A 26,845-nucleotide genomic window follows, 5' to 3' on the forward strand; every position below is an offset into this window, starting at 1 on the left:
AGTAGGAAAAAGGCCCATAAAAACAGAAAGAAAGAAAGAAAGAAAGAAAGAAAGAAAGAAAGAAAGAAAGAAAGAAAGAAAAGAAAGAAGGAAGGAAGGAATTTTTAAAATGGTATACTACATATGACTTATACAGGTCCTCCCATGTATTTTATTTTTTACTTACATGTATGTTTTTGTGTCTATATGTGTACGAGCACACGTGAGGGCCTCTGATTCCCTTACAACTAGAGTTACAGGTGGTTGTGAGTCCCATACCCCCGCCCCCTGCAATGAACTCTGGTCCTCTGCAAGAGCAGTACATTTTTAACTGCTGAACTATCTCTCCAGGCCCCTTCCCATGGGCTCTCAATCATCTCTAGTTTATTTATATCTGATAACATGTAAACGTTACATAAATAGTTGGCATACTGTCCCACTTAGGGAATAATGCCAAGAAACAAAGTCTGTACATCTTCTTTTTAGAGGCTTGATTATTTTGCCTGTACACATGTCCATTAAAATAATTTTTTTTTGATGGTTGTGTGCATGTCTTTAACCCTAGCACTCAGGAGGCCGAGGGATCTCTGTTGAGTCCTAGGCCAGCCAGGGCTACATTTGAGACACTGTATAAATACATACATACATACATACATACATACATACATACATACATACATTATTTGTGCCTTTTTGAAGTGCTGGGATTGACTCTAGGGCTTTCTACATGCTAGGCAAGCAGTCTACCACTGAGTTGCATCCTCAATCTTTTTTTTTCTTGTATTTTCTTTCTTTCTTTTGTAATGTGTGATGTTTTTTATTTTCTGAAACAGGGTCTCACTATGTAGCCCTGGCTGGCCTGGATCTCAGAGATCCGCCTGCCTCTGCCTCCAGAGTGCTGGCATTAAAGCAATTCATCATTATGCCTGGCATTTTTTACTTTCTTTCTTTAAAATTTTATTATTTTTATTTTATGTGTATGAATGTATTGCCTGCATGTATGTGAGTGCACCTGTGTCCTGCAATGCTGAGGTCAGAAGAGGGCTTCAGATTCCCCTGGAACTGGAGTTAAGGAAGGTTCGTAACCACCAATGTGGGTGCTGGGAATCAAACCCCGGTCCCTCTGCAAGAGCAGTCAGTGCTCTTAACCGCTGAGCCATCTCTCCAGCCTACGTAGACCAGGCTGGCCTCAAACTCACAAAGATCCGCCTGCCTCTGCCTCCTAAGTGCTAAGATTAAAGGCATGTGCCACCACACCTGGCCCTATTTATTATTTTTATTTTATGTGTATGAGTGTATTGCCTGTATGTAGGTAAGTGCACCCATGTCGTGCAATGCCTGACAGGTCAGAAGAGGCTGTCAGATCCCCTGGAACTGGAGTTACAGACAGTTACCAGCCATGTGGGTGCTGGGATCTGAACCTGGGTCTTCTGCAAGAACAGTCAGTGTTCTTAACCGCTGAGCCATCTCTCCAGCCCCATGATTTATTTTTCTTATTTTAAAAATTATGTATGTGTGTGTGGGTATGTGCACATGAGTGCAGGTGCCCACAGAGTCTAGAAGAAGACATCAGATCCCCTGGAGCTGGAGTTAGAGGTGGTTGAGCTGCCTGACTTGTGTGCTGGGAACCAAACTTGGGTCCTCTAGAGGAGCTCTTAACCAAAGCCATCTCTCTAGCCCTGTGTAGTTGTTTTTGAAAACAGGGTCTTATGTAGCCCAGACTGGCCTTGAACTTGCTATGTAGCCAAGGATGACCTTGCTCTCTTGGTCCTTCTGCTCCTGTCAAGTGCTGAGATTACAGTCATGCACTACCATGCCTAGCTCCCAGCCTTCTTATTTTTTGAGATAGGGTCTCACAAAGTAGCCCAGGCTGGCTTTGAACTTTAACTTGCCATCCATAGCTAGGATTAGAAGTCTGTGCTACCGACCTGAATAATTCTGATCTGTGCTTGGCCAAACTCACAGAAGCGGAACCCTTGAGGCAGAAGGCTAATTGTATTGACTCTGTACCTTCGGCTGCCATCAAAAGAGCCAGGAAGTGGCCACAGTGCATAAGGTTAAGGTATGTCTAGACATCGGGTGCTGTCCCAACAGAGGACCAAGGCTGGGGGCACAATATGGGGGGTATCCCAGTCTGTCTGTCCCAGTTCGTGTCTGTGGAAATGCTGGTAGAATGAAGGGACAGCCACCAGACGGCTCACATCCCAGTTTCTAGAAAGGGACCCTTTCTGTCTCTGTTGCTGGCAATTTTACCTAAATATCTAGGAGCCCAATGTTGTTTTCTTTTCTATCCCTTTCCATAGTTCATGGTCTGTTCAAAAGGGTTCATTTTGGCACCCCGTCTACCTCCCTTGCTGTCTACTTAAGTGTCACCCCATTCTCAGTAGCTTCTGACAGGGCTTCTCAGGAATGCACAGCCTGCAAAGGAGGTGGGGACAGGGAGGGAAGTGACTCACTCCCTCCTCTCCCATCAGCTATATAAGGTCACAAGGGGGCCAGAGAGGGAGGAGCAGGTCTCCAGACTGAGAGGCCTCAGGGGAAGAGCACCAGCCACAGCCTGTCCCAACTCAGGGCAGGGCTGGGTGTCTCTCTGATGGCAGGGAATCAGCTGGATAGAAGGAGCCTGCAAAGTTACTATTTAGGGAAGGTGAAGGGCAGGGGTAGTGGTTGGGGCAGAGGTAGGACAAGGCACACCAGTCCTTGCTGAGGCTGAGAGAGGGCTGAGGGAGAAGCGGCTGGGTCTGCACTGAGAGAGGGTAGAGGGAGAGATGGCCAGGTCTAGGGAACTCAGTGGCCCCCTCCCCACCCCCACTCCAGTGTGACTGCTTCCTGATTCTCTCACCACATCCTGAGCACAGTTCTGGCAGGCCCAAGGCCCAGTGTTCCCACTCAGTCCCACCAGCCTTCCGGCCCCCACCCCAGGCTTCCTGTTTGGACTGTCTGCTTCCGCCCCTTCTTGCTGACCTGGGTCCAGTCCCCAGCATAGGTCCTGCTTTGCACTGGCTGCCCTCAGATGGACCCTAGGCTTGGGCCCCAAGGTCTTGATTCCCCAAAGGCACAAGCCATCCTCAGTAGGAAGAGGCTTCTAAACAGCTCACCTGGGAGGATTTCCTGTCTTCCTTTATATCTGCCTAGCCCTGAGAGGAAAAGGCCAAAAGCAGCTTGAAGGCTGAGCGTGGACTCTCAGGTCCACCACAGGGAGTGGGGGCTTCAGGGACGATGAATTGGGGCTGGGGATGGGGGAACCCACCAAAATAAATCATGTTTCAAATGTCACGAATACCAACACTGTACAAAAACATGATCCCCATACTTAACCCTGATTTTTGGATCTTGCGGTCTCCCACTGACACCAAGGACACAAAACAAATTTACATGGGATGTGGAAGTGACAGGTTTCCCAGGCCTGGAAAGATGCTGAGCGGTGAGACTTCTGAGTCTGCACGTAGGACCATCTCTCCCCAGAGATTTTTCAAGGAGGAAGCTGATTGGTACGTACAAGGAAGGCCTTGGGCCAGGGCTAGAGGGTGACTCTGCCCAGTCCAGTCTCTGCCCCTCTGCCTGCCTCAGCCCCCGCCTGCCCCCAGCTCCCACAGTGCCTCTCAGCCTCAGCTCTCAGTTCCCTGCCTCCATCTCAACTTCTCTTTTTCTGCCTCAAGGGGAGGGAAAGGCCAGGGTAGCAGGAACACAGGGGAAAACCAGGACTGAGCCAGTTCTGAGGGGGAGGGGAAGCCCAGGGAGGAAAGATGGGGGAAGGGGGATATTTTGGAAGGGGAGAATGCTTTCTTGTCCTCAGGGAGAAGGAAGTACTATCTGATGAGTAGCCCAGCTGGGGGGTAGGCATCCCTGAGGTCCCCTACTTCAAATGGCCTTTGTATGAGCCTCTCTTGTGGGGCAGACTTGGGGTCCAAAAGCCTTCTCTCTGCTCTGTTCCATCTCACACACCCCCTCCATCCTGGGATGTCCCCATTTACTTCTGCCCCTCTTTCTTGGAGCTGAGCGCTTTCCTTCCAACTTCCCTCCACTTTCCCTGGCTTCCTGTCTCCACACTACATTCTCTCCCGTTCAAAGCTGATTTTTCACCTGGGGACTCTGGCCTCACAGCTACACGGTGGCCAGCTCTCCTCGCCTACCAGAAGGGCTTGGGTATCTGAGAGCCTGAGGGCCAGGACCCTGAAAATGGTACACCCCGGCACAGCGGTTGGTGGCTGGGCAGATCCTTGGGGCTCTGAAATGAATGGCAAAGGAGGGCTACCAGAAGGAAGGGTGTGTGCTCGGACGGAGGAAGGGAGGCGGCAGGAATCGAGAAGAACAGAGTATAAAAAAGCAAGAAATACTGGAGTCCAGACAGAACTGGAAAGAGCGCTCCTACCCAGTCAGGCCTGGCAGCTTCCTTACCTGTTTGTGATGTCTTTCAGGGGACCCCTTGACAAGGCAGCTTCGGCTGAGACGGAGGTAGCCCCCCAGCACCAGGATCTCCTCGGCAGTCGGGTACCGCTTCTTCCCAGCTCCGGGGCCTGCAGCATCAGCAGTGGCTGGAGGGGCTGGGTTTGCAGGGGGCATAGACCTCCGGGGGTTGACAGTGAAGGTGTGTCCACTGCGGCGGGGGGCCCCCACCCCAGGCCCTGCCTTCACCCCATAGAATAGCCGGCTCATGAGAGGATCCCCAGGAGGCTGGGGGGCACTTGGGGCTGGGGGTGGGGGAGACAGAAGGGCTGGTGGTGGTGGGGGCCCGGGTTCGGCTGCTTCCTCTTCCTGCTGTCTGGTGCCTCCGGTCCCAGCATCCTCTGGTGGAAGAGGGGAGGACCCAGAGCAGAGGTCCTGCAGGGCTCCCAGAGGCCTGCTCTGAGCTCCTGTCTCCTCCTCAGCCTCCCCTTCAGCCTCCACACCAGAAGGCCCTAGGCACTTCTCTGCAGATGCTGGAGGCTTCTGAGTTTGAGTCTCTAGCTCCCGGGATGTCCGTTCTCGAGCCTTCCCAGAGTTTAGGGTCCATTTCCAGCCTTCAGAGGGCCTCAGACCCCTCTCACCGTCCTCCACAGGGCTGGGCCTCTGCTCAGCAGTCTCCACTCCTCTAGAGATGGAGGCTTTAACCTCCTTTGTCGGGGTCTCTGCCGGTCCTACCGACCCTTCTGGGACCATCCCTGGACTTGGGTTCTCTTCGTTTCCCCCATAGTCCTCCACACAGTCTTTCCTTTCTTCCCTCGAGTTCAGCCTCCACTCTGAGGCCTCTGGCTGTGACTCTCTAGAGTGGGGACTCCATTTATGGGCTTCTGTCAGGCCCAGCCTCTGGTCTCCAGACTCCCCAGGGCTCAGTCTGCTTTCTAGGCCCTCTTCCCTCCTTGGACTGTGATCTCCAGGCTCTGCCAGCCTCAGACTCCGCTCTGGAGTTTCCCCTGGACTCAATCTCCATTTCTGAATCTCTGCTGGTTTTGAGCTCAGGTCCTTGGCCTCTCCTGGGCTCTGCCTCCCAACTGGAGTCTCCAAAGGCCTGGAGCTGGACTCCTGGGCTCCCCCTGGCCCCAGCCTTCTCTCTCTGGCTTCCCTGGGACTTAGTCTCTCTTCTCTCGGCTCTCTTTCCTTGGGGCTCTGATCTCTTAAATTCCCAGGGCTGGATCTCCATTCTCGGGCCTCCAGAGGCCCTAGTTTCCTATCAGCAAGCAGCTCTTCGTTGCGCTGCAGCTGCTGCCGTTGCCGCTCCTGCTGGATGAATCGGTTCTGGTGTACTGGCCCGATGGCCTCCAGGAGGACAGCAGGCTCATCTGGATTTGGAGGTCCCGCCTCTGCAGTCCCAGACACAGGGCTGGCCTCTCCAGGAGGCAGGCCCAGCTTGGCCCGACGGCGCTCCAGGATCCCCCGCTTCCAGGCTGGCATCTGGGACAGGCGATCCCTCTCTGCCTTCTCCCGACCACGAACCGCTGCCTCCTCCTGCCGACGGCGGGCTAACAGCTGGAGTTTCCAGTCTGGGATAGCGGTCATGGTCCCTGGGTAGAGTGCACTGGGGGACAGAGAACAGGAAGGGCAGGCTTCAGGGAGGCCCGGGGGCAAGAGAGTGGGGATGGGGGAGGAGGAAGTGATGGGAAAAGGTGTGACGGAGGACAGTAGAACTAAGGATGAAGATAGAGGGAAGCCTGGAGAGGAGGGAAAGCAGAGGGAGAAAGTGAAATGGTGGAGCTGAGCGCCAAGTAGGGGGTGGGGAGAATGGGAGAGGAAGAGTCCAGATTCCTGGCAGAGACTGAGCCAGTCTCAAGGATGTGGGAAGGAGCAAGGGAGAAGCTGGAGTGAGGGAGAAGAGGGACTGGGGCGAGAAGCGAGAGGGTTCCAGGAGAGGTCGCCTCGGGGTACCCAGGGGTGATGAGAGGGAAGGGAAGAGCAGGGAACCGGACGGCGAGGGGTGGCTGGGGATGGGGAAACGCGGAGAGAGCAGAGGTCCAGGGGAGAAGCGGACCGGGGCTGCCGGTCAGGGCGCAGGTCTCGGCGGGTTCCCGGGTCCCAGCTCTCGTTCCCCGCCGCGCACGGCCCCGCCCCTTGGGTCCGCGGGCCACTCCGCCCCAGGGGCGGGTCGGGGGAAATACCCTCCTCGGGGACTTTCGGAACCCGGGCGCGCGAGCTGCCAACGCGTCCCTGGAACCCTGGCGTCCCCTCGTGTCTAGTTCCGTCGCCCTCGCAGGCCTCCCCGACTCGCTGCGCCCTGGGACCCCCGACCTGCCGAGGACCTGCGTGGCGCGTCTGCTGTTAGGGATCCCCGCTCCCAAGGGCCTGGACCGACCAATGCACCCGCCCTGACCACACGTACAGGCCATCTCGGCACAAAGGGGACGCAGCGCAGGGTCTGGGGGAGGGACGTGTGGGGGACAGGAGCCAGGAGATACCTCCCCTGTAGTGGGAGCCCCGCAGTTAACTCACACGCCTCGGGGGTCCCGGGGAGGAGGTGCGGAGGAGCCAGGCGTCCCGGAGAGAGGAAGATGAGGAGAGAGGCCGAAGGGAGATCCGGAGTCTGGAGGGAGGAGGGGAGCCGAGGAGGAGGGACCTAGACAGAGACCGGGGGCCGGGCGGGGGGCGGCGACCGCTTTGTCTACGGACAATGGGGCGAGGGAAGGGGGCGCAGGGCGGAGCCCGGGCCGGGGCGGGGCCTCGTTGCCCTCCCCTCGCGGAACTCACTCGGCCATGGGACTTCCCTCCCGCGGTGGCAATCCCCGGCCCTTCGCCCTCCGTCCCCAGAGGCCCGCGCCCGCCTCCAGCCTGGCAGCCCTGGAGACGCGGTGCGCAGACCCCCTCCCCACCCCCGAGCTCGCCAACCCCGGGCGGCGGCCCGTGACTCAGGCCCCCCGAGGGACTCGGGGAGGAAGCGGCAGCTGTGGCAAGCCGGGCCCTCCCTTCCCATCTCTCGCCGCTCCTCCCCACGCTTTTGCCTTCCCCAGCCAGTCTTTGTTACTTAGGCGGAGAGGGCGGCTGCCGGGCAGGAGAGGTGCACAAAGGCGCATGGCTTGGGAGTTGAGATTCACCCTGTCTCACGGGCCCGTCTGATCTGGGAGAAACTGGGATCGTTGGAGAAAGCGGGACCAGGCAACTGGGAGGTGGAGGCGGACCCACGGGGCGTGGCCCCAACCGGGCGCTCGCTGAGGGGTGGGGTGGCTGACCCTACCCGAGCTCGGGGTGGGATACATGGACAGGCGACTAGATGCCATATGTAGAAAAAAGTTTTATTTTTCTCCAGCGCATGTTACTAGGGAGGGCAGGGGACCCTGAGTCACGAGTTGAGAACGGGAGAATCCGCCCTGGCAGGATTGGGGCGCACGCACCGCTGTGCCCCAGAGGGAACAGCCTCTATTTGCAAACTTGCCGACAGGCCCTGACCCCAGCCCCTGGGAGTGAAAGCTGGAGGCGGGGTGGGGGTGGGGATGTAGGCAATCCTGAGGGGCAGAGCCACTGCTAGGAAGGTGCCCAGGGCTGACCGTGAGAGGGTTGAGGGGAGTGTCATGCCTTAGATCTAGATGATGAGAAGGCTGACGGGGTCCGCACCGCACCTCATTTTCCTGGATGAGAAGGGGAGCCTAGTGGCTGAAACTGAATTTAGAGTGTAGAGCTGCACCTGGGATGAGGTCTCCCCAGGAGAAGGGACAGCTCCCTTCAATGCTTGGGTTCCAGACTCCGGTCTGAAGCAGCCAGAACCTGGATGCCAAAGGATTTTGAACTTGGGGGTGAAAGGAAGAACAGGGCTGGGAACCAGAGCCGGCTCCTTCCTCACTCTGCCTCTCCATCCTGAGGCCTGGAAAGCAGCTGGAGTTTTCTTTGTAGCTGAGCACGCAGGTAGTGGAGGTCTTGCTGGTCAAGCCCATGAGCCAAGCCCAGGTAGAGGGTGAGGAGGAGAGCGAGAAGGAGGCGATCGGTGCCCAGAGTGGGGACTACCCACAGCACGGTCAGCAGTTCCACACACACTGGGTGGCGAAGGTGGGAAAAGAGCCTTAGAGCCCGTGGAGACTTGAGGGCCAGCGGCTCACCCAGCCCCAGCACATGGTAATAGACCTAGGAGAGGCCAGACAGACAGCATTGGAATCAAGACAAGCCCCTTCTTGTTCACTTAGCAGCTTTTGTCCTTTTCCGGGCAACACCAGCTTAGGATTAGGCTCAGGACTCCTTTTGAGATGCCACCTCAACCTGAGTCTTTGGTTTATGCAACCTCCCCAGGCCCAGGAAACCCATGGTTGCTGGCCTTTGAGAGGACGAGGAAGGAAGGCCATCCTAAGGAGGCAAGGGGTAGAAATCCAATAGGACTGTGCAGGAGAGAGTGTGGCAGACAGGTCTCAGGTAGGGGCTCCATCCTCACCTGTTTGAGGCCCATGAGCTCAGCGTAGTCAAACACCAGAAGGATGCTGAAGATGAGGAGCCAGGAAATGACGTGCAGCACAAAACAGAGGAGGGGCACCCAGGTGGCCCATGGCTCAGTCCGAGCCTCCCACAACACAGGGCCTGTGGGAACAGACTCCCAGTACCGCATCACCAGCTGAGAAAGGATGAGAGGCTGGGGAATCCTGGTGGTCTACCCTGCCCACTCATGAGAAACCAAGACCCAGAGGCTGCCCCGCCCCAGAGTAATCTACAGCTCTTCCCCCACATCACCAGTAAATATTTACAACGTGCAATGCTCTGGATTCGATCCCAAGAAAGCGAAGATGACCCATGTCTACATGAAGAATGGATGGGGGGGGGGTAGCATACAAAGTGGCCTATGCCAAGCACCCAGTAAGGAGACAAGATAACTAAGTGGAAAGCAAATCTTCTCTTGAGACCTCAGGAGGGGGATTGGAAGATGGGAGGACTGAGGAGGGATCTAGGGCAGGACAACATGAACAAAGTTGCAACAGTGGGGCTGTACATTCTGTGCTGGGTACCAGGTGCACCGTCCCTGACAGTGGGGTATGTGCCTTGGAGGAACAAGCTGCAGTCAGCATCCTCCCATCCTCCATTCTCTTACATACACATTTTATGTGGCTCCAGTGTAGCTGTCCCTCCCACAAACTCTCCCTCGGTCAATACCTCATACCTGCAAGGCCAGGGCAGTGCATGCCACATACAGTGACCTCTGAAGGACCCCGAAGTACCGGGATGTCCACATCTTCACTCTCTCAGTCACCATGAGGCTGTGCTGCATCACAAACAGTAGCAAGAGCCCCAGATCCCAAGCGAGGGAGGAGAGGATGCTGCGGTCCTGCAGGGCAGCCAGCCAGCCTTGGCGGGCCTCTGTGGAAGGTGAGGGAAGAAAGGTTCAAAAGATCAGAAAGATGGCTGCAATGCTCACCCCCTTCATCTTCCCTCAGGACCCAAGGCCATGTCTCCTGATGCTTGTCCCACAGGCTGTGCCCAGTTCGCTTCCCCAACCCTCCAGTCTTCCCTTTTCCCTAGGCTTCCTTTAAGGTCTGAGGGAGAAGATTCTTTGGAGAATGTAGGTGGGGCAGCCATTAAAACCAAGGTGGGAGGGTGGAGGGATAGCTCAGTTGGTAAAGCATCACAGAAGCAGGAGGACCTCAATTTGATCCTCAACACCCATGTAAAAGGCTGGGCATGGTGGTATGTGCCTGTCATCTAGGGTGGGGGAGAACTCCTGGGACTTGCTATTCTGCCAGTCTAGCCTAGTTGGTGAACTCCAAGGCACCCTGTGAGAGACCCTGTCTCAGAATACAAGTTGACTTGAGAGGTAGATAGGTGGATCAATGCTCCAGGCCAGCCTGGTTTGCTTATGAGTTCCAGGTTAGCCAGACCCTATCTCAACCAAAACAAAGCGAGGTGGAAAGGAAATCCAAGGTTGACCTCTGGCCTCCATGCACCCATAGGTACATGCACACACACATTACACACATACATGCACACGCACACACCAACACACACGAAGGGCTGGGGAAGCCACCTCAGGGGTAGTTTTCTAATGGTCTCTCTTTTTAACCTTTCCTGCTCCCTAGTGCCCTTTACAAAGCTGTTCTCTTTTTTCAAGCAGTACTGTAGTGTGTTGCACTCTCCAGCTCAGTGAAGGGCTAATCCTGGAGTTCCGGAATTAGCCCTCAAGCCCCTTGCCAGCAGCGGCTGGGCACGACAGCTTTGGCGGGTCCAGCTCCCTGTCATTTGTCTCCACGCCCCGCCCTCGCCTCGCTCCTGCGGCTCCTCCTCCCAACTCCAGCTCGGCCGGATCCCCGCGGCTCACCCCGACCACCGGACTCCGGGATCCCTCCGAGCAGCGGCCGCAGGGAGGTGAAGCGCACGAACTCCACTCCGGTGCCAAAGGCCAGGATGAAAGAGGCGAGGGCCGCGGGGACCAGCAGCAGCGCGGGGGCCATGGTGAGCGCGGGGCGCGCCGAGGGCGGGCTCGGGGTTCCCGCGGCCGCAGGCCCCGCCCGGGCCCCGCCTCCGCCGCTGTGCAGGCGCGCAGGCGGGTCGCTCCCTGCGTCCCAGCCTGGAACCCCCGGCGTGCGTCGTCAGGGCGGCGGCTCCGCGCGCGTGGATCGAATCTCCGCGCGGCCAGGGCTCCCCTGGAAAGTGGGAGCCTCTCGACCTTCCAGTCGAGGGGTGGGGTTACGGGCGGAGCCGCCACGCCCAACATAGATTCGGTTAATGATGCTGTAGAGCCGTGCACGGTGACTCCCTCCGTGCAGGAGGATGGAGAGTTTGAAGTTAGCATGGACAACTATGGAGACTGGGCCTCAAAAGGCCAAAGGCAATGTAGTGAAGGACTCAGTCACCATAGCTGTGCGTACACGGGGCCTCAGATGACACGCGCTAACTCCCTCAGCCTACAGATAGAACTCCTGAGGGTCAGGGAGATAACGCTGCCCTAGAGCAGGAAGCGGCAGCGTCTCAGCAACCCTCCAGGCTCCGGCCCCTCTTCCCTCCTCTCCAGGTTCTGGACCAGGCTTTGCGCACTGCTCTACATAGCGCTCCCAACACATTCCTTCCCTACCCTGCTTTCTGCCTGGGAAACAATCTGAGTGGAGCGTCTATGAGCACAGTAGTGGATTTGAAGGAAGCTCTCCATACCTGCTCTCTCCACTCGTCTTCAAAAAGTCTCATGTAGCCCAGGCTGGCCTGGAACCTGCTATGCTGTGGCCAAGGATGGTCTTGAACTGAACCTCCTGCCTCCATGTTCAAGTGCAGGTATTACAGCATGGAACCACAGCTAGGGTCAGCTCATCCTGAGCCGATGGCGGTCCCAGAAGAGCTTCTGGGTGGGTACCAAGGCATGGCACTAAGCTCTGTGGTTTCCCTTGGTCCTAAACTCATAATCCCGGCCCTGGGGCAGTCAATAGACAGATGCCTGTGATTCCTTGGCTGGCCAGCATGGCCTGATCAGTGAGCCCCAGGTTCCAGAGATTTCTGTCTCAAGGAAAAACAAGGTGAACTGCTCCTCAAGAGTGACACCCAAGGTTGCCTTCTAGCCTCCATATATATGAACACGAGTACACACTCCACATGTATTTACACAATGAACAAAGGGCTGGGAATATAGTTCCATGGCAAAGCATCTGGCCAGATAGCATGCATGAATTCCTAGGTTCAACCCCAGGATCTCCAGAAACCAAACCAAAAAGACCCAGCACACAGCTGGGGCATAGGTGGGTAACAGAGTACTTGCCTAACATGAGTAAGGCTCTAGGTTTGAAACCCATCACCAGCAGAGGAAGTGCTGCACAGAGCTAACACTATCTACAACACGGAGACAGTTTTCTAAGCTTACATACACATAATTTGCTGCAGAGAAGTACACAAAGTAAGCAGCTGCGAGTATTTTTATTGAAGTGAAATTCAAACAGCAGAAAACCAACCACTTAAGAGACATTCAATACAGTGGCATATTGTACTCTGCAGAATGTACGACCACTCCCTCTTGTTGGTTCCAAGACATCTCCACCTCCCAGTTAACCTCCACGCAGCAACCCCTGCCCTGCTCCCAGTTAACCCCCAATTGCCCATCTGCTCTCGATTCTCACCCATTTACAGCTCACTAAGTGGAATCATGCATGTCCTCTGTCTGGCTTTTACTTAGGAAATATTTTTGATACTTATTCAGAAACTGTTATGCTGGTGGTCTTGGCTCCCCATTGCTTTATGCTGAACAATATCCCTTTCTGCGCACATATTTGCTTATATATCCACCCTTGCTGAACACCTGCAGGATGTCTATCTTTTTGGCTATTTTGAAAACTGATGAGAGGCTGGTGATAAGGCTCAGTTTGCCTAGCATGCATTAGGCCCTAGGTTCAATCCACAGCACTGGGGAGAGGGGTGGTGGTGACATAAACATTTATGTCAAGTGCTTGCTTCTTTTTTTGGCACAGGGTCTCATGTAAGCCAGGCTGGTCTCCAATTTGCTATGTAGCCAAAGCTGACCTTGAACTCCTGACCCTTTCTCTACCTCCAACTGCTGGGGTTATAGGCCTGCACTACCAGGCCTGGCCATGCACTTGCTTAAATGTTTCTCCTGGGCCCAGAACTGACAGCAATATTGTTGGGTCCCACAGGAACCCTATCACTTTTTCCTTCTCTTTTTCACTCTGTAGCCCAGGCTGCCCTGGAACCTGTCATCTCCCTGCCTCAACCTCCTGTGTGCTGGTGTCACAGGTGTTTGCCCCTGTACCATTTAACTTTTTCTTTCTCTTTTTGAGACAGGGCCTCCCTGTAGTCCCAGCTGGCCTGGAACTCACAGAAATCTGCCTGCCTCTGCCTCCCGAGTGCTGAGATTAGAGGTGTGTACCACCATACCCGGCTCTTTTGTGTTTTAAACACCAGACATTGACCATAAGGTACAGGGTGAGTATTACCACGGAGATCAACCAAAGGCCTCATTCTACAAATACTGGGAAGGCAGGCCAGGAAAGTACAGACACTTGCTCTAAGTCACAGCTAAAGGATGTTTCCAAGCAGGTGAGGCAGGCCAGGAAAATACATTCCATAACCACCCTCTCATCATCTCTCTCAGGCATCCCTGAAAGCGCCTCACTTCCTTTGAGGATAAGAATCTCAGGAAGAAAAAGAGGAAGCAATAGCTTCCAAATGGGAGGCAGGATGCTGGGCTGTGAACAGCAGGTCACTAGTGTGGCTGCATATGAGCCTGCCTGTGCTGGGGCAGAACCTGGGCATTTCTCACTGGTGCTAGGCAAGAGCTTTGCCACCGAGCTACACCCACAGCTTGGGTTAGCAAGTTCAAGTGCTGGGCCGTCTAGGGAGACCGTCTCAAAGACAAAAAAAAAAAAAAAAAAAAAAAAAAAAAAAGATGGCCATCTAAGGAGAAAACCTTTCTTATCTTTCTGGCCTTATCCATGTTCCCAAACATTCCAGTTCTTTTCTGAAGCTGTGTGTGTGTGTGTGTGTGTGTGTGTGTGTGTGTGTGTGTCTGTGTGTGTGTCTGTGTTTTCAGGTGGGTGGTGTGTGTTATGTCTGTGTGTGTGTTGTGTCTCTGTGTGTGTCCGTGTGTTTTCCGGTGGGTAGTGTTTCCAAACTGGAGAGGACAAACGCTTCTGGTGTGGCTTCCTGCCTCAGCACTCCAGTCAGCAGGAACTCAGAAGAGACAAGGGGCACCCCCAGCCGAGATGGGGTGGTGCAGCGAGGTAAGTCTTGGGCGCATGTTATGACAACGCGGTGAGGCTGGAAGAGATCGAAAGACAGTCAGGAGAGAAAAGGAACCCTCGGAACATGTAGGACTCACTAACCAGACTCAGGTCAGTGAGGGAACAGATCTTAACAGGAAGCAGGACCTAGTCTCGGTCGGAGCATTCATCTGCCGTCACATCTTCTTCACTAACGGTCAACCCGAGCTTGTCTCAGTATTTTTTTTCTTTTTGAGAAAGGATTTGCTGTAACCCAAGCTAGCTTGAAAGTTATCATGTCGCTAAGGATGACCTTGAACTTCTGGTCCTCTTGTCTCCACCTCCTGAGTTCTGGGATTACAGGTCTGTTACACTACAGCAGCGCCCACTCTAGCACCTACCTCAGCTTTTAAAACTAAGATTTGTACAGGGAGACCTTGTCTCAAAAAGACCAAAAAAAAAGATACAAACAAGAGAGCACACATGAAAACCCTGCCTGGGAAACATTCTCCAGGAAGACTGGCCTAGTCTGTCAGGTCAATGTTGCAAAAACACAAGGCTACGGGGTAGGGCTGGGGTCAGGGGCACCCCAGCAACAGAATCAGGAAATACAGAAAATGTGTGGGCTTTATAGGAATCTTGGCTTTTTGTTTGTTTGGTTTTTGTGTGTGTGACAGGGTCTCACTATGTAGCTCTGGCTGGCCTGGAACTCATTATACAGTCCAGGCTAGCCTCAAACTCAGAGCTGTACCTGCCTCTGGCTCCTGAGAAGTACTAGGATTGAGATGGGGCCACCACACCCATAGCTTTTTGTTTTTAAGATATGGTGGATTCTGTTAACCCGGCATAGTGGTGCACGCCTGTAGTCCCACCACGTGGGAGGCAGAGGTAGGCCAATCTCTGTGAGTTCAAGGCCAGCCTGGTCTATATAATGAGTTCCAGGATAGCTGGGGCTACAGGGAACCCCTGCTTCAAAAAGACAAAAAAAAAAAAAAAAAAAAAAAAAAGTGGTGGGTCCTTCCTGTGTATATCCCTGTATGGTTCAAGGGGTCCTCTTGTCCCAACCTCCTGAGTAGATGGTACTACAAGTATGCAGTCCTACAGGCACGTACCACCTTGCTTGGCAAAATTCTGCACACAATCGTAAAAAGACATCTTTCAGCTGGGTGTGGTGCCGCACGCCTTTAATCCCAGCACTAGGGAGGCAGAGGCTAGAGGATCTCTGTGAGTTCCAGGCCAGCTGGGGCTATATAATGAGTGTCTCAAAACAAAGAGACAGGTTTTGTCTGGGTATGGTAGCAAAGGCCTATAATTACAGCACTTAGGAGGCTGGGTCGAGAGGATAGCCTGGGCTATATAATATGACCCTGTCTCAAACAAAACCAAACAAAAAAGATGTTTCAGGTAACTGGAAAATTTGATTTGTGAAAAAAGTGTTACTTTTGTTGGAGATCAGTAATGATACTGTGAATATTTAAGAAAAGGTGCATATCTTTTAAAGATCAGGTATTGAAGAATCAAAGATTCAATTATGTGGGAGGGTGGAAATATGTTTTTTAAGTTTTTATTGTTTTAAGACAAGGTCTTGGGGCTGGAGAGATGGCTCAGCCGTTAAGACCACTGGCTGCTCTTCCAGTGAACCTAGGTTCAGTTCCCAGCACCCACATGGCGATTCACAACTGTGTGCAACTCCAGTTCCAGGGGATCTGCCTTCTCTGGCATCTTCAGGCACCAGGCAGACACAAAGTGCACATACATAAATGAGGGCAAAGCACTCATACACATCAAAAAAAAAAAACACAAAAACAACAAACAAACAAAAAAAACCACACATATGAAAATCAGGTATAGAGGTGCACCCTTAATCCCAGTACTCAGGAGCAGAAGCAGGTGGATCTCTGTTTGGGGCTAGCCTGGTCTACATAGGGAGGGAGTTCTAGGCCAGCTGGGGCTACATAATGAGTGAGACTGTCTAAAAAACCAAAACAAACAAACAGAAAACAAAAAATCTTCAGCAAGAACCGAAGAAAGGCCAGGCACCATGGTTCAGCACTGGTAGGCAGAGGACTGCAGAGGACTGAGCCCAGGCTGGAGTTAAGAAAGAACAGAAGGACAGACAGACTAGAGCTGGCGTAACTGAAACAGGTGGATGTGGATGAACAGCTTTAGGTCAGTGCATGTGTGTACTGAGACAGGATCTCATGTAGTCCAGGCTGGCCTCAAATGTGCTGTTCTGCTGGGGATGACCTTGATCTTACCCATCTTCTACCTCCACCTCCCAAGTGCTGGGATTACCAGTGTGCAGCACCACACCAGTCTACTTGAAAAGATTTAAATTACCAAACATAACTAAGGGCTAAGGAGATGGGTGAGTGGATAAGTGCTTGCTACCAAGCCATTCGGACAACTTGAGTTCAAGACCCACAAGGCGGAAGGTGAGAACTGACTCCCACAACTTGCCCCAGGTACCACATGAACCCTGACACCAAGTCAGCACTTTCTTCCCTCATTTTTAGCCCTTTCCCCAACCCCTTCTTTCCCACCACCGGTCTGGCTGCTCCCTCGCCAGGCTCAGCTACACCAGTCATACCTTGTAGGAGCGGGGCATGCTGGGCAGGACTGTGCCTCCACAGGAGTTGATGATCTCTCCCATCTGAGGTGGGGGTGGCTGCACTCCGGGGGTCACATGAATCTCATAGCCCTAGAGAGTAGTAGTAGAGACAGCAGATGTCTACACTGAGGCCAAGGACCACCGGAAACCTCCCGAGGAGGGGACAGGGGTCGACATGAAGCGTAGTACAGAAGACAGCCTCGCACCTGCAGTAGTCTTTGCTCCTGAGCCCGGTTCAGGGAGTCCCGAAGGCTGAAGTTAAAGTTCTTTTCCTGCTCAGCATCAGTCACCAAGTATTCATCAGGGGGCAAGAAGTAACCAGCCTTTCGAGACTACGGGAAGAAGCAGTCAGCACTGGGCCCAGCCCCTCCCTGCCAGCACAGCTGCTAAGCATCGACACAGAACTTATCCTATCTTTCTTATTTTGCAGTGCTGGGGATTGACCCCAATTCTTCAAGCATGCTAGGCAAGTGTCCTACCACAGAGTGACCCTGGTCCTTATCGTCCTCTCCCAAGAAGCCCTGTGCCTTACAACACTCACCTCTCTTCATCTCCTTTCCTCCCACCACTTCCTTGGAGCTAGCTGAGCAGTCTCTGCCATTTATGGTCTTCTGACCTCTTACCTGATACAGCCAGTTCAGAGAGAGGATGGGGATCCCCCTGCCCAGGGCACACAAGAACTTGACTGTCCTTCGGATGCGATCAGTGACCAGGTAAGAGGCCTCATTCACTGAGCTGGCCACACTGCCTCCCAGAGATAGCACAGTCCGCTCCCCACGAGAGTCCACGACGCCAGTGAAGAGCACCTGGGGTGGAGGAGGGGTACGACAGTCACAGCAACCCATACCAGCAGGGCCCATCTCTCAATCCCCAGGCCTCCTCCTGCCTTCCCACCAAACCCCTTCTCCTACTTTGGGGGCTTCTGCTTCTTGGTTAGGTTTGGTCCTTCGGAGGCTGCGATTCGAGGTCCCCTGGAGTTCGTCCTCTCCATGGTCCCGCTTTCTCTTCCCTGGCTCTGGAATTGCTTGATCCTGAGGCTGAAAAATACCTGGGTAGATGTTTCTGAGCCCTGCAGCTCTAGTTCCTAAATGGGGTCCCCAGCTTTCCTCTCACCTCTTCCTTAATCGACACCTCTTCTTTAATGGACAACTTGCCCACATCTTCTTCCTTGGGGAACAGAGTTTTCTGGGAGACTTCTCTTCGGGGATGTTTTTGAAGTGGTAGTGAGTCTGTGGTAGTGGAAAGTCTCTTGAGGATTTCTGAGGCCTCAGGCTTGAGCTCTGGAGTGAGCACTGCTGTTTGGTTCTGGATCAGGGCAGCTTGAGCGTGAGTCAGGGTCTCAGGAAGCTGGGGACCAGCAGGCTCAGGAGTGGCTGCAAGGGGCTTGGCTCCCAAGCTTTGCTGGGTTGAGGGCTGGGACTCAGGTTCAGAGAGTATGGAGCAAGGCTTGCGGCTGATGGGAACTGTGTGGGAGCCCTGCTTTCCAGCAGCCCTCCGCTTCCTGCCATGACTGACCTGAGCAACAGGGTCCAGGGGAGCAGGCTTGGCTGTGGCGACAGGGGGCTGTTCAGTGGGGGTGGAGACGGGGGCAGTATTTAGGGATGAAGACTTTAGTGTCCTGCTCTGACCTGTGGCCTCAGGGATGACAGGCTGGCCTATGGGGATAGGAGGTTGGAATTCAGGGGCTGTGGGAACATCTGGTTCAGGAGTCTCAATAGAGGACTTACTTGGCCTGCCCCGAGTACTCTGAGATGTGAGGTTTGGGGTGACAGGCTGGTTTGTGCTGGTGGGAGGCTGAAGCTCAGGACCTATGGGTACAACTGGCTCCAGAGTCTTAGCAGAGGACCTATTTGTCCTGACCCGAGTGACCCGAGATGTGGATTTGGGAATGGCAGTTTGGTCTGTGGAGGTGGGAGGCTGGAGTTTGGGGTCAAAGGAGACAAGTGGTTCTGGGGTCTTAACAAAGGACTTACTTGGCCTGCCCCGAGTACTGCAAAATATAAGGTTAGGGGTGACAGGCTGGTCTATGGACATGGGAGGCTGGATTTCGGGACCTGTGGGGATAACTGGCTCAGGAGTCTTAACAGAGGACCTACTTGTCCTGCCCCTAGTAACCCTCCAAGATGGAGGTTTGGGGATGACAGGCTGGTCTGTGGAGGCAGGAAGCTGGAGCTCAGAGTTTGTGGGAACAATTGGTTCTGGGGTCCTGATGGAGAACCTAGTTGCTCTGCCCCTAGTGGCCCGAGATATGGGCCTAGGGGCAGCAGGCTGGTCTGTGGGTGAGGCAGCAGAGGAAGGTGGAGAGGTTATCCTGGAGGACCGCCGGGACCCAACATTAGGCTTTATGTGAGGAGTCTCACAAAGGTGCTGCTCAGAAGGGGAAGAGGGAGAAATCAAAGGCTGAGGTGCAGAATGCTTTTGGATCTGAGAGGTACTCTGGGGTGGGGCTGAGGTGCCAGGCACCGTAGGAAGCAGGCGTGGAGCTGGGGATTCTCGACAACCCTGAGGAGAAAGAGGCAAAGTGAAGAAAAGCAGTAAGAGAAACAGGTGGGAACTGGTCTGGAGTTTTTTGAGGAAGGCTTTTGGTATAGCCTTAGCCAGCCTCTACCTTCCGAATGCTAGGATTACTGGCATTGGCCACCACGCCTGGCTCTGAGCCTATTTACGGCTGCAGTGTGCTCACTGGCACTGCTCTGTGACCTCTCTTCTATTAGGCTGGGAACTCCCTGAGGAGGAAGCAGTCTCTTTCACACAGGGCAAGGGCCCTCTCTCTATAACCCCAGGCAGTGTTCTCCACAGGTGGTGGGTGTTGGTCACTAATAGCATGGTGGGCCAAAGAGAGAAAAAACAGACTTCTTTTCTGAGTCAGACAGAGGGAGTTCCCACTTGGGAACAATGGCTGGCAGGGTACAGGGGTGCTGAAGAACAGCATTGGGACCCAAGGACTGTGATCCCTGAGCCAGGCATGGTGGTACAGGCCTGCAATCCTAGTGCTAGGAAGGGGGGGACAAGGGGATCCCCAGAGCTTTCTGGCCAGTCAGCCTAGTCTACTTGGCAAATTCAAAGCCAGCAAGAGACTCTGTCACCACCCTCCCCAAAAGTGGAGGGGGAACCGAGAACATGTGTGCCCCCCCCCGCCCCAAATGCACCAATACACACAGAGGGAACACAGGCAAAGAAACAGTAGAGTAAGGCTGGGCAAAGGAGCTGCTGGGGATGGGGTGTGACCTGTGTGTGGAGGGGGCAGGATAAGAAGGCAATTCTCACCTTCTTAGCAGCAGATGGCATCTTGCAACTTAACTGGCCTAGTAAGAAAGGAAAGAGATGGCTGAGTTCTGTGCAGTCTGAGGCTCAAGGACCAATTACCATGGAGACTGGGTACCACCGTGGGTCCCCTGCCCTCACTTACCTCTCTGCTTCCTCCCAGGGCTCACAGGGTCTCCCTTTCCTCCATCTCCCTGGCTCCCAGAAACTACCAGGGTTGAAGCAAGTCCCTCAAGTTCCTCTGCCCCAACTTCAGGCTCTGGCGTTGGACTGGTAACCTGCCCTTCTTGATCATGACTCCTTTCCATCGTTGGCCTTCTAGCCAGGGTCCTTTCTGGCCCAGCTGGCTTCCCCTTTCTCTCCGGTCCTGGTCCCTCTCCCTCTTGCTGGTCTTTGGCCGTCTCTGTTTCTACCTTCATGCTCTCCCTATCCCCTTCAGGATTCCCACTCTTCACCCTGTCAGACTCTTGTGTCTGTCTGTCTCCAGTGAACACCTGCTTCTGCAACCTGTCCTCTGTCCCCCAAGTTAGTTCTTCTCCCATCACATGTTCTTGCTCCGTATCTGGTGGTCTTTCCCTCATTTCCCTCTCCGGTGGCCCTCTGCCAGGGGTCACCCTCTCTACTGTTTCCTTTGGTATACCCATGGCTTTCTCCATAGTCTGCATCTCGCTGCCTTGAATCCCCAATGGCTCTGTGTGAACTTGGCTGGTATAAACCAGATTTGGGTGTTGTGGTGGTGCCCTAGGTAGAGATCCATGAACTTCAGGGTGAATGGCAGTGGGCTGGGGCTCAGCATCAAATTCACTCGGATCAAATGGCTGTGTAGCCAAGTCTTCCCAAGGCACACCCAAGGCACCTGGACCTAGTATCAGAGAGGAAGAAGCAGTGAGTAGGTAAAAAGGCAATGAGGCCAAGAGTCAAGAGGAGTCATAAATACCTAACAGACCATCAAAGGGAAGCCGGAATAAAGGTGGCAGCTGTAACACTTAACACTGCCAGGAAGATCATACTCTTAAATTAAGGCTGCTTTAGGAGCTTCTTTAAAAGCCAGGGCTGGGTCTGGCATGGTGGTCACACCTCTAATCCCAGCACCAGGGAGGCACAGGCAGGTGGATCTCTGTGAGATGGAGCCAGCCTTGCCTATGTAGTGAGGTCCAGGCCAGCTGGAATTATAGGGAGACCCTGTCTCAAAAAAACAAAACAAAACAAAACAAAAAACCGACTGTTTTAAGTGTTTCTGTTGATTCAAACATCTGTCTCTTGGCCACAGCTTAGGGCCATTCACCCAGCAGGCTTCTGGCCACCTCTGGGACGCAAGACTTCATACCAAGCCCCTTTCTGTTCTGTCTTATTGGCACACAGCACAAGATATGGCCACATTTGGTGAATTTGTCCCTTAGCATCTTCCACGTAAAATAAAATGGGAGAGTTCGCAGACTCTCTGGCAGGACTTCCTGGCTATTCCAGGAACATTGTGCTAGCTCTGCCAAAGGAACCCAGAAAGTTTCCTCCAAGATCCCCATTCCATCTCAGTGAGGTGAGAAGCTAGCACCTCCAGCACCACCCATGGGCCAGGCCCAAGGTAGGGCCCATTCAGGCCATGTGCTCCAGAACGTCGCACCATGGGATCCAGGACAGTAGCCCTATGAGCTGTCACAGGGTGCATGTGCTCCAGGACAGCCCCCATGCCTACAGGAACCATGTGATCCATGCTCAGGCCTAGGCACTCAATGGAAGGCAGGGCCCATGCTTTATTTTTTAATTTAAGTTTTAGTATGTGTGTATGTGGGGACACACTAGATTCCATGGAATGGGAGTTACAGGTGGTTGTGAGCTGCCTGATGATGGGGCTGGAACCCAACCTGGGTCCACTGAAGATCAAGAAGTGCTCTTAACTGCCAAGCCATCTCTCAAGCCCATTTTGGTTTTTTTGAGACAAGGTTTCATGTAGCCCAGGATGGCCTCCAACTTGCTACACAGCCAAGGGTGACCACGAGCTCCTGATCCTCCTGCCTCTGCCTCCCAAGTGTTGGAATTACAAGTGCGTGTCACCCTGTCTGGGATCCATTTTCCCTGATGCAATGGAGAAACGTCAACAACATAGCAGAAGAATACAAAAGGTAAGGCTGGGGCAGTCAGTTGGTAGTGTGCTCGCCGCACTCATGAACCATAGCTCCGTAAAAGCTTGGTGTGGTGGCACACACCTATAATCCCAGCCTTGGAGCCAGAGGGAAAGGGTCAGAAGTTCAAGGTGTGAAGCCAGTTTGGACCATGTAAGCTCCTCTTTGTCTCAAAAACAAGATGCTGGGGCTGGAGAGACGGCTCAGTGGTTAAGAGCACCAGCTGCTCTTACATAGGACCGTGTGGGTACTGGTTTGATTCCCAGTACCCACATGGCAGCTAACAATTGCCTGTAACTCCAGTTCCAAGGGATCCAATGCCCACTTCTGGCCTCCGTGGGCACTGAACACATGTGGTGCACTTACAGGCAAAACACTCGTGTACTTAAAAATAAGAAAACAAAACAAAACAAAAAGCAAGATGCACAGATGGGGTTAAAGACAACTTCTTGTACCTGGAGTCCGCAACCTGCAGTGGGAACTGTCAAGCTCCTGGGGGAGAACGTACAGGAAGGCTTGGGTTGGCTCATCTTCCAAGCTCGGGACTGCTGCACAAGAAGAGACGGCTAGAGCCAGCTTCCCTGCAGAGTCCCCAGGGTCTCTTCCCCGCCTCCTGCCCTGCCCACACTGGCCTGGCCTTTACACCCTTCAAAGACCACCAGTCTAACTGCCCAAACCACACCAACACCAGGATTCAGACAACCCAGTATCTTCACCTTCTGGGCTCTCCCTCTCCCTCTTCACAAAGCACTGGGTCTCTGGAAGGCACAGATCTTCAGAATCTGGTGGGGATGGGTACAGAATAGATAACTAAAAAACAGTATCTGACCCTTAGCTCCTGCTTTACCTCTACATCTCTCCCTAACCCTTACAGCCAGCCAGTTTACTTCAAGGGTCAAGATGGAGCAGAGGGCAGCACTTACCATCACAGTGGTCTGTGCAGTTCTTAGTCCCCCCCACATGTGCTTCTCTCTCCCTTCCTGTGGGGGTCTGGGTTCCCCCTCTCTGTGGCTGGGTAGGTTCCCCTGGAGTGCCTGTGTACACCACCACCTGCTCTACTGGTGCCACAGGTGACCTGCCTTGTGCCCCCTCCTGAAGAGTACTCTCCTGCTCAAGAACAGCTGGAGCCCACTCTGTCCGAGCATCCCCTGCTGCTGGAAGCTGTTTCTTATACCTGCCACTACTGAGAACAGGCCTTTCGCCACATCTGTTTTCCAGTCCTTCCCAGGAGGCCTGGCTTCCTCTAGAGGCACCTTCTCGGCTCCCACATCTGTTTGGTGTGTCCCCTCCACAGGCACCTGGTACTTCTCTCCTAGAGGGACAGCTCGCCCTGGTTGGACTTCCTCCTCCATTTCTGCATGGTTGCCTATCATGGCCAAGGAGGCCTGGGTGTTCTCTAGTTGGCTCCCAGGGATGCTCACATCCACATCCTTATCTATATCACTGGGCCTATGGGGATGCCGGCTCTCTTTTGAATGTGTGTGTTAAGACAGGGGCCCCACCTCTGTCCACGGGGTGGTTGGGGACAGTCTCTTTCTTGCACCCTGGCGGTCCCTCGTCTTCCACGTCTGTGTCACTGTCTCTGCCAGAGGCACTTTGGCTTTGCTGCAGGACCTGCAGCTGGGCCTCCCCCACAGCTGGATCTCTGCTCCACGAAGCAGCTCCAGCACTGCTCCCTTTCAGATGGGCCAAGGTGAGTGCCACTGAGGCTGCTTCCTCATCATCTGTGTCGCTGCTGATCACCACAGTGATGTGGCTTCTCTCCAAAGTACTGGCGTGAGGGGCCGCACCCTCCTCCATGTCCCTGACACCACCAGCTGGGCTGTCCTGTAGATGTGCCACAGCGGATGCTCCAGGACCCCTGGTACTGACTCCATGCAGGGCCAGCCTCTTCCTCACAGGAACTACAACTGGGGTGGCAGGGATCTGTTCCACATCCGTATCACTGTCCACAAAGCCAGAAGGCTGGTGCTCTTCATCCACATCTGTGTCACTGTCCTGCCCAAGATGGGAGCACCTCTCCAGGATGGAACCAACAGCCACACCGCTGCCTGCCTTCCTCTTGACTTTTGTGTCTTTGGACCTCTGCTTGGTAGGCTGAATGTTTACCAGCTGGATGCCTGTTGCCCTTCCCGCCTCTGCAGGGGCCGCCCCGACTCCTGATTGCTGACCTAGTTCTTCCTCTGTGTCACTGTCCATCTTGAAGGCCAAACATGACCCAGAGACATCTGGAGAAGGCCCCTCTTCATCACTGTGAAGAGAGACAATCTAGAGCATGTACTTCCTGGATAGGGACCACTCAGGTTTGAGCTCACTGAGGACAGACACAGGTGGAGGTGCTTTCCCCTCTCCACTGAGTACATCAGAGGTGCTCATCCTAACTTAATTCAGCTAGTCAATAATCATGTGCAGTCCTGCAGTCCCACCTTCCAAGACACCCTCTCTTAAGAAAGTGACCTTTTAGGCCCTGGTCTTCTGCCTTTTTCCTTCTGAGACAGGGTCTCCCTGTAGCCCCAACTGGTATGGATCTTGCTATGTAGACCAGGCTGGCTCCTAAGTGCCAGGATTAAAGGTATGTACCACCGCTCCTGCTCTTCCTTCTTTTAAAAGCTCAGGTATCTAAATCTGGGCATGGTGGCTCATGCCTATAATCCCAGCACTCCATGAGCCTGAGGTCAGCCCTGACTAGAGACCTTGTCTCAAAAGACAAAAGCAGAAGATTCAGGTGTCTGGCCCTTTGGTACTCACCTTTCTGGAACTACTGTTGCTGTAGGGGAGGACACGGTCCTTGATCCATTTACCACACGCCTTCCTGAAGGAAAACCTGGTAAGAACAGAAAGGAATAAGTTGACCATTTTACACACATCATCCCTGTCTCTTCACCCACCCATCCAAAGCACAAACTTACTCCTTTCCTCGTCTGAGTCCTCCGCCAACAGAACCCTGGAAGACTGGGATCTTCCCTGTAGTCTGGGGGTCTCCTCTATGAGGAGAGGGCCCCGGGAGACCAAGTGCAGCGGGACATTTAGGTGACGGTACTGGCAGGGCAAGTTGGCAAACAGAAAAAATTCCTGGTCTCTCAGACGATGGCTCACCCCACGGCCTAGGGCCTTAGGAGGCCTGATAATGTGAGTACCATTGAGGCTCCCACAATCCTGGAGAAGAGGTGCCTTGTCCCAAGCTGAAATTTTAATCTCCGCGTGGCATCTGGAGATGGATGGAAAAGGCAGGACCACAGAGCAGTCAGGGTTTCGGCCGACCACATTCTTGCCAAGGTAGAGTGGGAAATCTAAGGACCAGAGAGGAGACAGGTTGTCAGAGCCAGAGTCCCAGCCTGAAGATGTTCTAGTTAGGTACCCTACTACTCACTCAAAGCCCTTAACGGGCATTAAATAAATAAAAAGCCTGAGGTTATACAGGCAAGGAAGATTATTTACAATACTTTATTCATCTGTAGTATTCAATCCACTCACGGTTTTTTTTTCAGTGCTGAGACTTGAACCCAGCGCCTCAGGCATGCTAGGCAAGCACTCTTCCCCTGAGCTACATTCTCAGCCCTTGTTTTGAGTCAGGGTCTCACTATGTCACCCAGGCTGGTTTCAAACTTACTATGTGGGCCAGGCTGTCCTCAAACATTAGATCCTCCTGCTTTTATCTCCTGATTGCTGGGATTACAGGAATGTGCTGTAGATGTTTTTGTTGTAATTAAATAGAATGTAATAAAAATTGAACCATCTTAATCATTCTAAGTGTACAATTCAGTCGCATTAAGTTACACTGTCCTGCCACTACCACCATGACCCATCTGCAGGGTTGTTTGTTTTTTTGAGACAGGGTCTCACTATGTGGCCCTGGCTGGTCTGGAACTCAAGATCTGCATGCCTCTGCCTCCAGAGTTCTGGGTTAAAGGTGTGACCACCGCCCCACTCACATTGCATTTTTATTTGAATCTTCCTTTTCCCCTGCCAATAGAAAATCACTCCTAGTAAATATAGGGTACTAGCCTGGAGCAATCAACTCAAACAGCCTTCTATATAGTCCTACTAGAACAATTTTTCAGGCCTTCTTTGAGACACATTAACGTTCTATCAACCCTCCGACTACCAGATTCTATGAGAAAGCAGCGATAATTCAGCTCTCAATGTCTCCTGACCTGTTTCTGGTCCATGGGTACTGCTGAAGATGTGCAGCTGCCCTACAGGCTCCAGTTTACACTGCAGGGGTTCCCTGGATCCTTCTGTCCCCTCTTGCTGCTTCTTGTCCTCCTCCTCATCATCATCATCGTCCCAGCAAACAGCCTGGGTGTCCTCCATGATCTGGGGAAGAAACGATGTCATCGCCTCATCACCCCCATCACTGGTTTGTCTACATATCAGAGAGAAACAGGAAGTGTAGGTGAAGCTGGGTAGCTGTGGGGGCAGTGTTCTTCTATCAAAGGTTCTGAAGCATGTGAAGGGTAGTGTGGGGGAAGCAGGCATATCTCAGTGGTAGAATGTCTGCCTAGCCTATGTGAGGCTGTGGGTTCAACACCCAGCACTACTCATGAAAAATAAACTTTGAGCCAGACAGGATGGCATATACATATAATCCCAGTACTCGGGAGGCAGAGGCAGGTGGCTCTCTGAGACTGAGGTCAACCTGGTCTACATAGTAAGTTCCAGGCCAGCTGTGGCTACAGGGAAACCCTGTCTCCAAAAAACAAATACAAATCAAAAATCACCCCCAAAAACCTTGCCTCCCCAAACGGTATACAAATATTTATTTATACTTCTGGCCACAACACAAAAAACATTAGGTATAT

General features: G+C 53.4%; 3 protein-coding genes across 4 annotated transcripts in view; all 3 read right to left on the reverse strand.

The window, feature by feature from the left end:
• Ppp1r18 (protein phosphatase 1 regulatory subunit 18) overlaps positions 1-7,510 on the reverse strand; it is a 13,468-nt gene extending 5,958 nt beyond the window's left edge. Inside the window, exons 1-2 of one of the 2 annotated variants that reach the window (XM_008841236.3) lie at positions 6,883-7,510; positions 4,378-5,974 (exon numbers count right to left, since the gene is read on the reverse strand). In XM_008841236.3, coding sequence (XP_008839458.1) covers positions 4,378-5,955 — 1,578 coding nt within the window. In that variant the 5' untranslated portion in view covers positions 5,956-5,974; positions 6,883-7,510. Of the gene's footprint in view, positions 1-4,377; positions 5,975-6,424; positions 6,506-6,882 lie in introns of those variants that run through there. The other variant, XM_029567408.1, reaches the window with a different exon arrangement.
• A 153-nt stretch (positions 7,511-7,663) lies between these two features.
• Nrm (nurim) lies at positions 7,664-11,000 on the reverse strand. The gene is made up of 4 exons (XM_008841237.3): positions 10,673-11,000; positions 9,521-9,717; positions 8,804-8,980; positions 7,664-8,502 (listed from the first exon to the last, which is right to left on the reverse strand). The coding sequence occupies exons 1-4, from the start codon at positions 10,803-10,805 to the stop codon at positions 8,221-8,223; spliced, it is 789 nt and encodes a 262-aa protein (XP_008839459.1). The 5' UTR covers positions 10,806-11,000; the 3' UTR covers positions 7,664-8,220.
• Positions 11,001-12,233: 1,233 nt separating this feature from the next.
• Mdc1 (mediator of DNA damage checkpoint 1) overlaps positions 12,234-26,845 on the reverse strand; it is a 17,138-nt gene continuing 2,526 nt past the window's right edge. Inside the window, 16 exon segments of the mRNA XM_029567407.1 lie at positions 12,234-14,106; positions 16,639-16,749; positions 16,866-16,991; positions 17,283-17,465; positions 17,571-17,696; positions 17,773-19,161; positions 19,927-19,964; positions 20,069-20,785; positions 22,499-22,591; positions 22,760-22,825; positions 22,967-23,276; positions 23,312-23,518; positions 23,520-24,294; positions 24,792-24,867; positions 24,953-25,333; positions 26,198-26,409. Of these exon segments, the coding sequence (XP_029423267.1) occupies positions 13,894-14,106; positions 16,639-16,749; positions 16,866-16,991; positions 17,283-17,465; positions 17,571-17,696; positions 17,773-19,161; positions 19,927-19,964; positions 20,069-20,785; positions 22,499-22,591; positions 22,760-22,825; positions 22,967-23,276; positions 23,312-23,518; positions 23,520-24,294; positions 24,792-24,867; positions 24,953-25,333; positions 26,198-26,381 (4,995 nt within the window). The 5' untranslated portion in view covers positions 26,382-26,409 and the 3' untranslated portion in view covers positions 12,234-13,893.

This window comes from Nannospalax galili, unplaced genomic scaffold (genome assembly GCF_000622305.1).
Source record: "Nannospalax galili isolate Female #2095 unplaced genomic scaffold, S.galili_v1.0 scaffold721, whole genome shotgun sequence".
In the NCBI taxonomy this organism is placed as follows: Eukaryota; Metazoa; Chordata; class Mammalia; order Rodentia; family Spalacidae; genus Nannospalax; species Nannospalax galili.